This window comes from Pristis pectinata, chromosome 4 (genome assembly GCF_009764475.1).
Source record: "Pristis pectinata isolate sPriPec2 chromosome 4, sPriPec2.1.pri, whole genome shotgun sequence".
In the NCBI taxonomy this organism is placed as follows: Eukaryota; Metazoa; Chordata; class Chondrichthyes; order Rhinopristiformes; family Pristidae; genus Pristis; species Pristis pectinata.
The window spans coordinates 103558215-103574802 of record NC_067408.1 but is presented as its reverse complement, the minus strand read 5'-3'; the positions used below and the strand labels follow the sequence as shown (position 1 = coordinate 103574802).

At 54.8% G+C, this 16588-nt stretch overlaps 1 protein-coding gene across 1 annotated transcript in view; it reads left to right on the top strand.

Annotated features, from left to right (window-relative positions):
- The first annotated feature begins 6560 nt into the window (after positions 1-6560).
- LOC127569685 (pneumococcal serine-rich repeat protein-like) overlaps positions 6561-16588 on the top strand; it is a 43836-nt gene continuing 33808 nt past the window's right edge. The window contains exons 1-8 of the mRNA XM_052014485.1: positions 6561-6663; positions 6939-7070; positions 7578-8123; positions 8403-8948; positions 9138-9722; positions 10062-10760; positions 11772-12656; positions 15699-15938. Coding sequence (XP_051870445.1) covers positions 6561-6663; positions 6939-7070; positions 7578-8123; positions 8403-8948; positions 9138-9722; positions 10062-10760; positions 11772-12656; positions 15699-15938 — 3736 coding nt within the window. The remainder of the gene's footprint in view (positions 6664-6938; positions 7071-7577; positions 8124-8402; positions 8949-9137; positions 9723-10061; positions 10761-11771; positions 12657-15698; positions 15939-16588) is intronic.

The following is a 16588-nucleotide window of genomic DNA, read 5'->3' as shown; positions in this document are numbered from 1 at the left end:
CAAAGCCGCCACATCCTTCATATAATAGGGTGACAAGAATTGAATGCAATACTTCGGATGTGGCCCAACTGGAGTTTTATAAAGCTGTAACATAATTTCCTACCTCTTGAACTCAATTTCTCAACTAATAAAGTCAAGCATGCCATACATCTTCTTTACCACCCTATTAACCTGTGCAGCCACTTTCAGGGAGCTATGGACTTGGACCTCAAGATCCCTCTGTACATCAACACTGTTAAGGGTCTTGCCATTAACAGTGTACTGTCCCTTTACATTAGATCTCCCAAAGTGCAACACCTCACATTTGGTCGGATTAAACTCCATCTGCCATTTTTCTGCCCGTATCTGTAAATGATCTATATCCTGTTGTATCCTTTGGCAATCTTCTACACTATCCACAACACCACTCATCTTTGTATCGTTCAGCTTGGTGACCAGCAGGTGGATCTCTGAGCCTCATTTAAAACTGAGGAGTGTAGCAACTTCTGTATCTCTGTAATTCTCTACCCCAGAGGACCTTGGGGGCTAAATCACTGGAGGACTTAAAGAGGAGGTAGATACATTTTTGAAAGATTGTGGAATTGAAAGCTCCATGGAACTTGCACAGAAGAGGAGTTGAAGTCTGTGACAGATCAGCCATGTTTGTATTGAACAAGGGAGCAGGCTTGAGGACTGGGTAATCTACTCCTGCTCCTATTTTGTTGAAATTTTGGCGAAGTAGATGGTCTTTCACCAGAAATTGATGACTACGTCAATATGCTTCAAGAATTCAGTCATTTATAAAGTCATTTATAAAAATCACAAAGAACAGGGGTCCCAGAACAGATCCCTGCGGAACACCACCGGTCACCAACCTCCAAGCAGAATACGCTCCACCTATCACCACCCTCTGTCTTCTATGGGCGAGCCAATTCTGAATCCACACAGCCAAGCTTCCCTGGATCCCATGCCTCCTGACTTCCTGAATGAGCCTTCCATGAGGAATCTTATCAAATGCCTCACTAAAATCCATGTACACCACATCCACTACTCTCCCTTCATCAATGTGCTTTGTCACATCCTCAAAGAATTAAATTAGGCTCGTGAGGCACGACCTGTCCCTCACAAAGCCTTGCTGACTGTCTCTAATCAGCCTACACTTCTCCAAATGTCCATAAATCCTGTCTCTAAGAATCTTCTCCAGTCATTTGACCACCACTGAAGTAGGACACACTGGCCTGTAATTCCCTGGGTTATCCCTACTCCCTCACTTAAACAAAGAAACAATATTTGCCACCCTCCAATCATCTGCACTTCTCCTGTGGCCAATGAGGATGCGAAGATCATCGCCAAAGGTGCAGCAATCTCTTCCCTCGCTTCCCATAATAACCTTGGATATATCTCACCCTGCTCCAGTGACTTATCCATCCTAATGTTTTTCAAAAGTTCCGGCACATCCCCTTTCCTCACGTTGACATGCCCCAGCATATCAGCCTGTTGTGCGCCATCCTCACAAACATCAGGGTCTATCTCACTGGTGAATACTTAAGCAAAGTATTCATTAAGGACCTCCCCTACCTCTCCTGACTCCAGGCACGCTTCCTCTTTTATCCCTGATTGGTCCAACCCTCACTCTAGTTATCCTCCTATTCTTCACATACGTTTATGTTTTTCTTGTGAATGTTGTGTATCAGAGGCTATGTGCCTGTGATGCTGCTGCAAGTAAGTTTTTCATTGCACCTGTGTACACATGTACTTGTGCAGATGACAATAAACTCCACTTTGACATGCTCAAACACAGTGACTATTTACATTCTATTTGCCAGTGAGACCCTCATGACAAGCACAGAGGTACAACAGTGAACTATGACCCAAACGAATGAACTGGGATCACAATGTGTTAGGACAGTGGGGGAAGATATAACATTTGAGTAACGAAAGTGCAACAGACGTCAAAATATGAAATTAAAACAGAAAGTGGTGCAAATACTGAGGGGCTCAGAAAGCATCTGTGGAGTGAGTGAAGGAGAGTTAACTTTTAAGGATGTTGCCCATGTGTAAAGACATGGATCTGAATTATTCACTGTTTCTCTCTCGACAGATGCTGCCTATTAGTTAAAAATTTCCAGCATTCCAATTTAAATTCAGAATTCGTATTTCATCAAATAATGTAGTGTGATCTCTGAATTTACACACAAATGATAGCTTTCTAGTAGATCTGGAAATAAAAGTTTATAACTGTCCATTTTAATCTAACGAAAGATAAGCTGATGAGTTCTCTTTGGGTTATTCAAAGACAGCAATTTTACTGTAAGTGTCCAAAGCATATTAGAAACAACAGGAGATCGAGTACTAGGAACAGCCACAGACAAAACTTTAAAATGCAAACTACAAAACATTCTGTCATAAGGACAGAAAAAGGAGGGTTCCAAAATTCCATAAAGCGCACAAGAGTCTGCAAACTCTCATTTTTAGTCTGTTCTAGGGGACAACACAGTGCAAAATAAACCTCTCTCACAAAGATATTGAGGTAAAGACAGAAGTGCAAATATAAATTTATTCAGATGAAGGCATGCTTTTCTCGTCCAATTCAGATAAAATCGTGTGGATAAGCATGATTGGAAACACAACTGTTGCGACAACATCTGCGACAAACGGAACAAATACAACAGCAGGCTCAGCAGCCACAACAATGGAGAAGTCCTCAACAGCCACAACAGAACTAATGGCCTCCTCAGCAACAACGCCAAAGACATCCTCAACGGCAAAAACAGCAGAGACATTTTCAACATCCAAAACAGTCGAGACCGCTTCCACAACAGAGATGGCCTCAACAGATTCAACAGTGGAAACAGAACCAACAACAATGTCGGAGGAGACGATTTCAGTAACAGCAACTGAGAACACCTCAGCAACAGCAGCTGAGTCCGGCACAACAGCTGCTGAGAGTACCTCATCAACAGCAGCAGGCGAGACAACATCAGCCACAGCTGCTGAGACAACCTCAGCAACAACAGCTGAGACCAGCAAAGCAACAGCAGCAGGCGAGACCACCTCAGCAACAGCAGCAGGTGAGACCACCTCAGCAACAGCAGGTGAGACCACCTCAGCAACAGCAGGCGAGACCACCACAGCAAAAGCTGCTGAGACAGCAACAGGGGCAGAGACCACCTCAGGAACATCGGGAGAGACCATCTCAGCCAGAGCAGCTGAGACCACGGCACCAACAGCAGCACAGAACAGCATATCAACAGCAGCTGAGACCACCACAGCAACAGCAGCTGAGACCACCACAGCAACAGCAGCGGCAGACACCACCTCATCCACAGCAGCAGAGACACCCTCAACCACAGCATCAGACGAGACGACCTCAGCAACTGCTGCTGAGACCAGCAGATCAACAGCAGCTGAGACCACCTCACCAACAGCAGCTGAGACCATGACATCAACAGCAGCTGAGACCACCTCACCAACAGCAGCTGAGTCCACCACAGGAACAGCAGCTGAGACAACAGCAGCAGGCGACAACACCTCAGTAACAGCAGGCGAGACCACCACAGAAACAGATGCTGAGACCACCACAGCAACAGCGGATGAGTCCACCACAGCAACAGCGGCTGAGACCACCACAGCAACAGCGGCTGAGACCACCTCAGCAGCAACAGGCGAGACCACCTCAGCAACGGCAACAGGCGAGACCACGTCACCAACAACAGCTGAGACCACAGCAGCAACAGAAGCTGAGACCACCACAGAAACAGCAGCTGAGACCACGTCAGCAACAGAAGCTGACACCACCACAGCAACAGCTGCTGAGAACAGCACAGCAACAACAGCTGCGACCACCACAGCAACAGCAGCAGGTGACATCACCTCAGCGACAGCAGCAGGCGAGCCCACCTCAGCGACAGCAGCAGGTGAGACCACCTCAGCAGCAGCAGCAGGCGAGACCACCTCAGCAGCAGCAGCAGGCGAGACCACCTCACCAACAGCAGCTGAGTCCACGACAGGAACAGCAACTGAGACAACAACAGCAGCAGGCGACACAACCTCAGTAACAGCAGGCGAGACCACCACAGAAACAGATGCGGAGACCACCACAGCAATAGCGGCTGAGACCACCACAGCAATAGCGGCTGAGACCACCTCAGCCACAGCAGATGAGACCACCTCACCAACAGCAGCTGAGACGTTAGCAACAGATGCTGAGATCACCTCAGCAAAAGCTGCTGAGACCATGTCAGCAACAGAAGCTGAGACCACGTCAGCAATAGCTGCTGAGACCACCACAACAACAGCAGCTGAGACCACATCAGCATCAGAAGCTGAGACAACAACAGCAGCAGGCGAGACCACCTCAGCAACAGCGGCAGAGACCACCTCAGCAACAGCGGCTGAGATAACCGCAGTAACAGCAACTGAGACCACATCAACAACAGCATCAGATGAGACCACCTCAGCAATAGCTGCTGAGACTAGCACAACAACAGCAACTGAGAACAGCAGATCAACAGCAGCTGAAACCACCACAGCAACAGCAGCAGGTGACACCACCTCAGCAAAAGCAGAAGGTGACACCACCTCAGCAACAGCTGCTGACACCACCACAGCAGCAGCAGCAGCAGGCAAGTCCACCGCAGCCACAGAAGCTGAGACAACCTCAGCAACAACAGCTGAGAGCACCACAGTAACAGCGGCTAAGAGCACCTCAGCCACAGCAGCAGTGACCACATCAGCCACAGCAGCAGTGACTACCACAGCCACAGGAGCAGGCGAGACCACCACAGCAACAGCAGCTGAGACCACCTCAGCAACAGAAGCTGAGATAACAACAGCAGCAGGTGAGACCACCTCAGCAACAGCAGGCGACACCACCTCAGTAACAGCAGGCGAGACCACCACAGCAACAGATGCTGAGACAGCAACAGGGGCAGAGACCACCTCAGGAACAGCGGTTGACACCACATCAGCCACAGCAGCTGAGACCACTGCACCAACAGCAGCTGAGACCACTGCACCAACAGCAGCTCAGACCAGCATATTAACAGCAGCTGAGACCACCACAGCAACAGCAGCTGAGACCACCACAGCAACAGCAGCTGAGACCACCACAGCAACAGCAGCAGAGACCACCTCAGCCACAGCATCAGACGAGACCACCTCAGCAACTGCTGCTGAGACCAGCAGATCAACAGCAGCTGAGACCACCTCACCAACAGCAGCTGAGACCATGACATCAACAGCAGCTGAGACCACCTCAGCAGCAGCAGCTGAGACCACCTCACCAACAGCAGCTGAGTCCACCACAGGAACAGCAGCTGAGACAACAACAGCAGCAGGCGACAACACCTCAGTAACAGCAGGCGAGACCACCACAGCAACAGATGCTGAGACCACCACAGCAACAGCGGCTGAGTCCACCACAGCAACAGCGGCTGAGACCACCACAGCAACAGCGGCTGAGATCACCTCAGCCACAGTAGCAGAGACCACCTCAGCCACAGCAGCTGAGACCACCTCAGCCACAGCAGCTGAGACCACCGCACCAACAGCAGCTGAGACTAGCATATCAACAGCGGCTGAGACCACCTCAGCAACAGCGGCTGATACAACCACAGCAACAGCAGCAGACGAGACCACCTCAGTAGCAGCAGCAGGCGAGTCCACCTCAGCCACAGCAGCTGAGACCACTACAGCAACAGTAGCGGAAGACACCACCTCAGCCACAGCAGCAGAGACCACCTCAGCCACAGCAGCAGAGACCACCTCAGCCACAGCGGTAGAGAACACCTCAGACACAGCGGTAGAGACAACCACTACAACAGCAGCTGAGACCACGTCAGCAACAGCAGCTGAGACAACAACAGCAGCAGGCGACACCACCTCAGTAACAGCAGGCGAGACCACCTCAGTAACAGCAGGCGAGACCACCACAGCAACAGATGCTGAGACCACAACAGCAACAGATGCTGAGACCACCACAGCAACAGCGGCTGAGTCCACCACAGCAACAGCGGCTGAGTCCACCACAGCAACAGCGGCTGAGACCACCTCAGCAGCAACAGGCGAGACCACCTCAGCAACGGCAACAGGCGAGACCACGTCACCAACAACAGCTGAGACCACAGCAGCAACAGAAGCTGAGACCACCACAGAAACAGCAGCTGAGACCACGTCAGCAACAGAAGCTGACACCACCACAGCAACAGCTGCTGAGAACAGCACAGCAACAACAGCTGCGACCACCACAGCAACAGCAGCAGGTGACATCACCTCAGCGACAGCAGCAGGCAAGACGACCTCAGCGACAGCAGCAGGTGAGACCACCTCAGCAGCAGCAGCAGGCGAGACCACCTCACCAACAGCAGCTGAGTCAACCACAGGAACAGCAGCTGAGACAACAACAGCAGCAGGCGACACAACCTCAGTAACAGCAGGCAAGACTACCACAGAAACAGATGCGGAGACCACCACAGCAATAGCGGCTGAGACCACCACAGCAATAGCAGCTGAGACCACCACAGCAATAGCGGCTGAAACCACCTCAGCCACAGTAGCAGAGACCACCTCAGCCACAGTAGATGAGACTAGCTCACGAACAGCAGCTGAGACGTCAGCAACAGATGCGGAGATCACCTCAGCAAAAGCTGCTGAGACCATGTCAGCAACAGAAGCTGAGACCACGTCAGCAATAGCTGCTGAGACCACCACAACAACAGCAGCTGAGACCACATCAGCAACAGCCTCAGACGAGACCACTTCAGCAACAGCTTCTGAGACCAGCACAGCAACAGCAACTAAGACCAGCACATCAACAGCAGCTGAGACCACATCAGCATCAGAAGCTGAGACAACAACAGCAGCAAGCAAGACCACCTCAGCAACAGCGGCAGAGACCACCTCAGCAACAGCGGCTGATATAACCGCAGTAACAGCAACTGAGACCACATCAACAACAGCATCAGATGAGACCACCTCAGCAATAGCTGCTGAGACCAGCACAACAACAGCAACTGAGAACAGCAGATCAACAGCAGCTGAGACCACCACAGCAACAGCAGCAGGTGACACCACCTCAGCAATAGCAGAAGGTGACACCACCTCAGCAACAGCTGCTGAGACCACCACAGCAGCAGCAGCAGGCGAGTCCCCCGCAGCCACAGAAGCTGAGACAACCTCAGCAACAACAGCTGAGAGCACCACAGTAACAGTGGTTAAGAGCACCTCAGCAGTGACCACATCAGCCACAGCAGCAGTGACTACCACAGCCACAGGAGCAGGCGAGACCACCACAGCAACAGCAGCTGAGACCACCTCAGCAACAGAAGCTGAGATAACAACAGCAGCAGGTGAGACCACCTCAGCAACATCAGGCGAGACCACCTCAGTAACAGCAGGCGAGACCACCACAGTAAAAGCTGCTGAGACAGCAACAGGGGCAGAGACCACCTCAGGAGCATCGGGAGAGACCACCTCAGCCACAGCAGCTGAGATCACCTCAGCCACACCAGCTGAGACCACTGCACCAACAGCAGCTCAGACCACCACAGCAACAGCGGCTGAGACCACCACAGCAACAGTGGCTGAGACCACCACAGCAACAGCGGCTGAGTCCACCACAGCAAAAGCGGCTGAGTCCACCTCAGCCACAGTAGCAGAGACCACCTCAGCAACAGCAGCTGAGACCACCGCCTCATCCACAGCAGCAGAGACCACCTCAGCCACAGCATCAGACGAGACCACCTCAGCAACTGCCGCTGAGACTAGCAGATCAACAGCAGCTGAGACCACCGCACCAACAGCAGCTCAGACCAGCATATCAACAGCAGCTGAGACCACCACAGCAAAAGCAGCTGAGACCACCACTGCAACAGAAGCGGCAGACACCACCTCATCCACAGCAGCAGAGACCACCTCAGCCACAGCATCAGACGAGACCACCTCAGCAACTGCTGCGGAGACCAGCAGATCAACAGCAGCTGAGACCACCTCACCAACAGCAGCTGAAACCATGACATCAACAGCAGCTGAGACCACCTCAGCAGCAGCTGCTGAGACCACCACACCAGCAGCAGCTCAGTCCACCACAGGAACAGCAGCTGAGACAACAACAGCAGCAGGCGACATCACCTCAGTAACAGCAGGCAAGACCACCACAGCAACAGTGGCTGAGACCACCTCAGCCACAGTAGCAGACTCCACCTCAGCAACAGCAGCTGAGACCACCACAGCAACAGCGGCTGAGTCCACCACAGCAACAGCGGCTGAGTCCACCACAGCAACAGCGGCTGAGTCCACCACAGCAACAGCGGCTGAGACCACCACAGCAACAGCGGCTGAGACCACTGCACCAACAGCAGCTCAGACCAGCATACCAACAGCAGCTGAGACCACCACAGCAACAGCGGCTGAGACCACCACAGCAACAGTGGCTAAGTCCACCACAGCAACAGCGGCTGAGTCCACCTCAGCCACAGTAGCAGAGACCACCTCAGCAACAGCAGCTGAGACCACCACAGCAACAGCAGCTGAGACCACCGCCTCATCCACAGCAGCAGAGACCACCTCAGCCACAGCATCAGACGAGACGACCTCAGCAACTGCTGCTGAGACCAGCAGATCAACAGCAGCTGAGACCACCGCACCAACAGCAGCTCAGACCAGCATATCAACAGCAGCTGAGACCACCACTGCAACAGAAGCGGCAGACACCACCTCATCCACAGCAGCAGAGACCACCTCAGCCACAGCATCAGACGAGACCACCTCAGCAACTGCTGCTGAGACCAGCAGATCAACAGCAGCTGAGACCACCACAGCAACAGCGGCTGAGACCACCTCAGCCACAGTAGCAGAGACCACCTCAGCAACAGCAGCTGAGACCACCTCAGCGACAGCTGCTAAGACCAGCACAGCAACAGAAGATGAGACAACAACAGCAGCAGGCGACATCACCTCAGTAACAGCAGGCGAGACCACCACAGCAACAGATGCTGAGACCACCACAGCAACAGATGCTGAGAACACCACAGCAACAGATGCTGAGACCACCACAGCAACAGCGGCTGAGACCACCACAGCAACAGCGGCTGAGTCCACCACAGCAACAGCGGCTGAGACCACCTCAGGAACAGCGGCTGAGACCACCTCACCAACAGCAGCTGAGACCATGACATCAACAGCAGGCGAGACCACCTCAGCAGCAGCAGCTGAGACCACCTCACCGACAGCAGCTGAGTCCACCACAGCAACAGAGGCTGAGTCCACCACAGCAACAGAGGCTGAGTCCACCACAGCAACAGCGGCTGAGTCCACCACAGTAACAGTGGCTGAGACCACCACAGCAACAGCGGCTGAGACAACCTCAGCAACAGCGGCTGAGACCACCTCAGCCACAGGAGCTGACACCACTGCACCAACAGCAGCTGAGACTAGCATATTAACAGCGGCTGACACCACCTCAGCAACAGCGGCTGAGACAACCACAGCAACAGCAGCAGGCGAGACCACTTCAGCAGCAGCACCAGGCGAGTCCAACTCAGCCACAGCAGCTGAGACCACGACAGCAACAGCAGCGGCAGACACCACCTCAGCCACAGCAGCAGAGACCACCTCAGCCACAGCAGCCGAGACCACTTCAGCCACAGCGGTAGAGAACACCTCAGCCACAGCGGTAGAGACAACCACAACAACAGCAGCTGAGACCACGTCAGCAACAGAAGCTGAGACAATAACAGCAGCAGGCGAGACCACCTCAGCAACAGTGGCAGAGGCCACCTCAGCAACAGAGGCTGAGACCACCACAGCAACAGCAACTGAGACCACCTCAGCAACAGCATCAGATGAGACCACCTCAGCAACAGCAGCTGAGTCCACGACAGGAACAGCAGCTGAGACAACAACAGCAGCAGGCGACACCACTTCAGTAACAGCAGGCGAGACCACCACAGCAACAGATGCTGAGACCACCACAGCAACAGATGCTGAGACCACCACAGCAACAGCGGCTGAGTCCACCACAGCAACAGCGGCTGAGACCACCTCAGCAGCAACAGGCGAGACCACCTCAGCAACGGCAACAGGCGAGACCACGTCACCAACAACAGCTGAGACCACAGCAGCAACAGAAGCTGAGACCACCACAGAAACAGCAGCTGAGACCACGTCAGCAACAGAAGCTGACACCAGCACAGCAACAGCTGCTGAGAACAGCACAGCAACAACAGCTGCGACCACCACAGCAACAGCAGCAGGTGACATCACCTCAGCGACAGCAGCAGGCGAGCCCACCTCAGCGACAGCAGCAGGTGAGACCGCCTCAGCAGCAGCAGCAGGTGAGACCACCTCAGCAGCAGCAGCAGGTGAGACCACCTCAGCAGCAGGCGAGACCACCTCACCAACAGCAGCTGAGTCAACCACAGGAACAGCAGCTGAGACAACAACAGCAGCAGGCGACACAACCTCAGTAACAGCAGGCAAGACCACCACAGAAACAGATGCGGAGACCACCACAGCAATAGCGGCTGAGACCACCACAGCAATAGCGGCTGAGACCACCTCAGCCACAGTAGCAGAGACCACCTCAGCCACAGCAGATGAGACCACCTCACCAACAGCAGCTGAGACGTCAGCAAAAGCTGCTGAGACCATGTCAGCAACAGCAGCTGTGACCACGTCAGCAACAGCTGCTGAGACCAGCACAGCAACAGCAACTAAGACCAGCACATCAACAGCAGCTGAGAACACATCAGCATCAGATGCTGAGACAACAACAGCAGCAGGCGAGACCACCTCAGCAACAGCGGCAGAGACCACCTCAGCAACAGCGGCTGAGATAACCGCAGTAACAGCAACTGAGACCACATCAACAACAGCAACAGACGAGACCACCTCAGCAATAGCTGCTAAGACCAGCACAACAACAGCAACTGAGAACAGCAGATCAACAGCAGCTGAGACCACCACAGCAACAGCAGCAGGTGACACCACCTTAGCAACAGCAGAAGGTGACACCACCTCAGCAACAGCTGCTGAGACCACCACAGCAGCAGCAGCAGGCGACTCCACCGCAGCCACAGAAGCTGAGACAACCTCAGCAACAACAGCTGAGAGCACCACAGTAACAGCGGCTAAGAGCACCTCAGCCACAGCAGCAGTGACTACCACAGCCACAGGAGCAGGCGAGACCACCACAGCAACAGCAGCTGAGACCACCTCAGCAACAGAAGCTGAGATAACAACAGCAGCAGGTGAGACCACCTCAGCAACAGCAGGCGAGACCACCTCAGCAACTGCAGGCGAGACCACCACAGCAAAAGCTGCTGAGACAGCAACAGGGGCAGAGACCACCTCAGGAGCATTGGGAGAGACCACCTCAGCCACAGCAGCTGAGACCACCTCAGCCACAGCAGCTGAGACCACCGCACCAACAGCAGCTCAGACCAGCATATCAACAGCAGCTGAGACCACCACAGCAACAGCGGCTGAGACCACCTCAGCCACAGTAGCAGAGACCACCTCAGCAACAGCAGCTGAGACCACCACAGCAACAGTGGCTGAGACCACCTCAGCCACAGTAGCAGAGAACACCTCAGCAACAGCAGCTGAGACCATGACATCAACAGCAGGCGAGACCACCTCAGCAGCAGCAGCTGAGACCACTGCACCAACAGCAGCTCAGACCACCACAGTAACAGTGGCTGAGACCACCACAGCAACAGCGGCTGAGACCACCTCAGGAACAGCGGCTGAGACCACCTCAGCCAGGGTAGCTGACACCACCGCACCAACAGCAGCTGAGACTAGCATATCAACAGCGGCTGACACCACCTCAGCAACAGCGGCTGAGACAACCACAGCAACAGCAGCAGGCGAGACCACCTCAGCAGCAGCACCAGGCGAGTCCAGCTCAGCCACAGCAGCTGAGACCACTACAGCAACAGCAGCGGCAGACACCAGCTCAGCCACAGCAGCCGAAACCACCTCAGCCACAGCAGCCGAGACCACCTCAGCCACAGCGGTAGAGACAACCACAACAACAGCAGCTGAGACCACCACAGCAACAGCAACTGAGACCACCTCAGCAACAGCATCGGACGAGACCACCTCAGCAACAGCAGCAGGCGAGACCACCTCAGCAACAGCGGCAGAGGCCACCTCAGCAACAGTGGCAGAGGCCACCTCAGCAACAGCGGCTGAGACCACCACAGCAACAGCAACTGAGACCACCTCAGCAACAGCATCGGACGAGACCACCTCAGCAACAGCATCAGACGAGACCACCTCAGCAACAGCATCAGACGAGACCACCTCAGCAACAGCAGCTGAGTCCACGACAAGAACAGCAGCTGAGACAACAACAGCAGCAGGCGACACCATCTCAGTAACAGCAGGCGAGACCACCACAGCAACAGATGCTGAGACGACCACAGCAACAGATGCTGAGTCCGCCACAGCAACAGCGGCTGAGTCCGCCACAGCAACAGCGGCTGAGTCCACCTCAGGAACAGAGGCTGAGTCCACCTCAGGAACAGAGGCTGAGTCCACCTCAGGAACAGAGCCTGAGACCTCCTCAGCCACAGTGGCAGAGACCACCTCAGCAACAGCAGCTGAGACAACGTCAGCAACAGCTGCTAAGACTACCACAGCAACAGAAACTGAGACAACAACAGCAGCAGGCGAGATCACCTCAGCAACAGCAGGCCAGACCACCACAGCAAAAACTGCTGAGACAGCAACAGCGGCAGAGACCACCTCAGGAACAGTGGCAGACATCACCTCAGCAACAGCAGCTGAGACCACTACAGCAACAGCAGCAGGCGAGACCACCTCAGCAACAGTGGCAGTGGCCACCTCAGCAACAGTGGCAGTGGCCACCTCAGCAACAGCGGCTGAGACCACCTCAGCAGCAGCAGCTGAGACCACCTCACCAACAGCAGCTGAGTCCACCACAGGAACAGCAGCTGAGACAACAACAGCAGCAGGCGACATCACCTCAGTAACAGCAGGCGAGACCACCACAGCAACAGATGCTGAGACCACCAAAGCCACAGCAGCTGAGACCACCACAGCCACAGCAGCTGAGACCACCACAGCAAAAGCAGCGGCAGACACCACCTCAGCCACAAAAGCAGAGACCACCTCAGCCACAGCAGTAGAGACCACCTCAGCCACAGTGGTGGAGACAACCACAACAACAGCAGCTGAGACCACGTCAGCCACAGCAGCTGAGACCACATCAGCAATAGAAGCTGAGACAACAACAGCAGCAGGCGAGACCACCTCAGCAACAGCAGCTGAGACCACCACAGGAACAGATGCTGAGACCACCACAGCAACAGCAGCTAAGTCCACCACAGCAACAGCGGCAGAGTCCAACACAGCAACAGTGGCTGAGTCCACCAGAGCAACAGCGGCTGAGACCACCTCAGGAACAGCGGCTGAGACCACCTCAGGAACAGTAGCAGAGACCACCTCAGCAACAGCAGCTGAGACGTCAGCAGCAGATGCTGAGACAACGTCAGAAACAGCAGCTGAGAACACCTCAGCGACAGCTGCTAAGACCACCACAGCAACAGAAGCTGAGACCACGTCAGCAATAGCTGCTGAGACCACCTCAGCAACAGAAGCTGAGACAACAACAGCAGCAGGCGACATCACCTCAGTAACAGCAGGCGAGACCAACACAGCAACAAAGGCTGAGACCACCACAGCAACAGTGGCTGAGTCCACCACAGCAACAGCAGCTGAGGCCAGCTCAGGAAAAGCGGCTGACGCCACCTCAGCCCCAGCAGCAGAGACCACCTCAGCCACAGCAGCTGAGACCACCACAGCCACAGCGGCTGAGACCGCCACAGCAACAGCGGCTGAGACCGCCACAGCAACAGCGGCTGAGACCACCACAGCAATAGCAGCTGAGACCACGTCAGCAACAGCAGCTGAGACTAGCACAGCAACAGCAGCTGAGACAACCAAAACAACAGCAGCTGAGACCACGTCAGCAACAGAAGCTGAGACAACAACAGCAGTAGGCGAGTCCACCTCAGCAACAGCAGCAGAGACCACCTCAGCAACAGCGGCTGAGACCACCACAGCAACAGCAACAGACGAGACCACCTCAGCAACAGAAGCTGAGACAACAACAGCAGCAGGCGACATCACCTCAGTAACAGCAGGCGAGACCAACACAGCAACAAAGGCTGAGACCACCACAGCAACAGTGGCTGAGTCCACCACAGCAACAGCAGCTGAGGCCAGCTCAGGAAAAGCGGCTGACGCCACCTCAGCCCCAGCAGCAGAGACCACCTCAGCCACAGCAGCTGAGACCACCACAGCAACAGCGGCTGAGACCGCCACAGCAACAGCGGCTGAGACCGCCACAGCAACAGCGGCTGAGACCGCCACAGCAACAGCGGCTGAGACCGCCACAGCAACAGCGGCTGAGACCACCACAGCAATAGCAGCTGAGACCACATCAGCAACAGCAGCTGAGACTAGCACAGCAACAGCAGCTGAGACAACCAAAACAACAGCAGCTGAGACCACGTCAGCAACAGAAGCTGAGACAACAACAGCAGTAGGCGAGACCACCTCAGCAACAGCGGCTGAGACCACCACAGCAACAGCAACAGACGAGACCACCTCAGCAACAGCTGCTGAGACCAGCACAGCAACAACAACTGAGACCAGCACATCGACAGCAGCTGAGACCACCACAGCAAGTACAGCAAGCGAGACCACCTCACCTACAGCAGCAGGCGAGTCCACCTCAGCTACAGCAGCTGAGACCACCTCAGCCACGGCAGCTGAGACCACCACAGCAACAGCAGCGGCAGACACCACCTCAGCCACATCAGCTGAGACCACGTCAGCAATAGCAGCTGAGACCACGTCAGCAACAGAAGCTGAGACAACAACAGCAGCAGTCAGGACCACCTCAGCAACAGCGGCAGAGACCACCACAGTAACAGCAACTGAGTCCACATCAGCAACAGCATCAGACGAGACCACCTCAGCAACAGCTGCTGAGTCCAAGACAGGAACAGCAGCTGAGACAACAACAGCAGCAGGCGACACTACCTCAGTAACAGCAGGCGAGACCACCAGAGCAATAGATGCTGAGACCACCACAGCAACAGATGCTGAGACCACCACAGCAACAGCGGCTGAGTCCACCACAGCAACAGCGGCTGAGACCACCACAGCAACAGCGGCTGAGACCACCACAGCAACAGAGGCTGAGACCACCACAGCAACAGAGGCTGAGACCACCTCAGGAACAGAGGCTGAGTCCACCTCAGGAACAGAGGCTGAGACCTCCTCAGCCACAGTAGCAGAGACCACCTCAGCAACAGCAGCTGAGACAACGTCAGCAACAGCTGCTAAGACTACCACAGCAACAGAAGCTGAGACAACAACAGCAGCAGGCGAGACCACCTCAGCAACAGCAGGCCAGACCACCACAGCAAAAACTGCTGAGACAGCAACAGGGGCAGAGACCACCACAGCAACAGCGGCTGAGACCACCACAGCAACAGCGGCAGAGACCACCACAGCAACAGCGGCTGAGACCACCACAGCAACAGTGGCAAAAACCACCACAGCAACAGCGGCAGAGACCACCACAGCAACAGAAGCTGAGACAACAACAGCAGCAGGCGAGACCACCTCAGCAACAGCAGGCGAGACCACCTCAGCAACAGCAGCTCAGACCACCTTAGCAACAGCATCAGACGAGACCACTTCAGCAGCAGCTGCTGAGACCAGCACAGCAACATCAACTGACACCACCACCTCAGCAACAGCAGAAGGTGAAACCACCTCAGCAACAGCAGCAGACGACATCACCTCAGCAACAGCAGAAGGTGACACCACCTCAGCAGCAGCTGCTGAGATCAGCAGATCAACAGCAGCTGAGACCACCTCACCAACAGCAGCTGAGACCATGACAACAACAGCAGGTGAGACCACCTCAGCAGCAGCAGCTGAGACCACTTCACCAACAGCAGCTGAGTCCACCACAGGAACAGCAGCTGAGACAACAACAGCAGTAGGCGACATCACCTCAGTAACAGCAGCTGAGACCACCACAGCAACAAATGCTGAGATCACTACAGCAACAGTGGCTGAGACCACCTCAGGAACAGCGGCTGAGACCACCTCAGCAACAGCAGCTGAGACAACGTCAGCAACAGCAGCTGAGACAACGTCAGCAACAGCTGCTAAGACTACCACATCAGAAACAGCGGCTGAGACCACCTCAGCAACAGCAGCTGAGACCACTATAGCAACAGCAGCAGGCGAGACCACCTCAGCAGCAGCAGCAGGCGAGTCCACCTCAGCCACAGCAGCTGAGACCAGCTCAGCCACAGCAGCTGAGACAACCATAACAACAGCAGCTGAGTCCACATCAGCAACAGCAGCTGAGAGCACGTCACCAACGGCAGCTGACACCACCTCAGCAACAGCAGCTGAGACCACCACAGCAACAGCGGCAGAGACCACCACAGCAACAGCGGCAGAGACCACCACAGCAACAGCGGCAGAGACCACCTCAGCAACAGAAGCTGAGACAACAACAGCAGCAGGCGAGACCACCTCAGCCACAGCA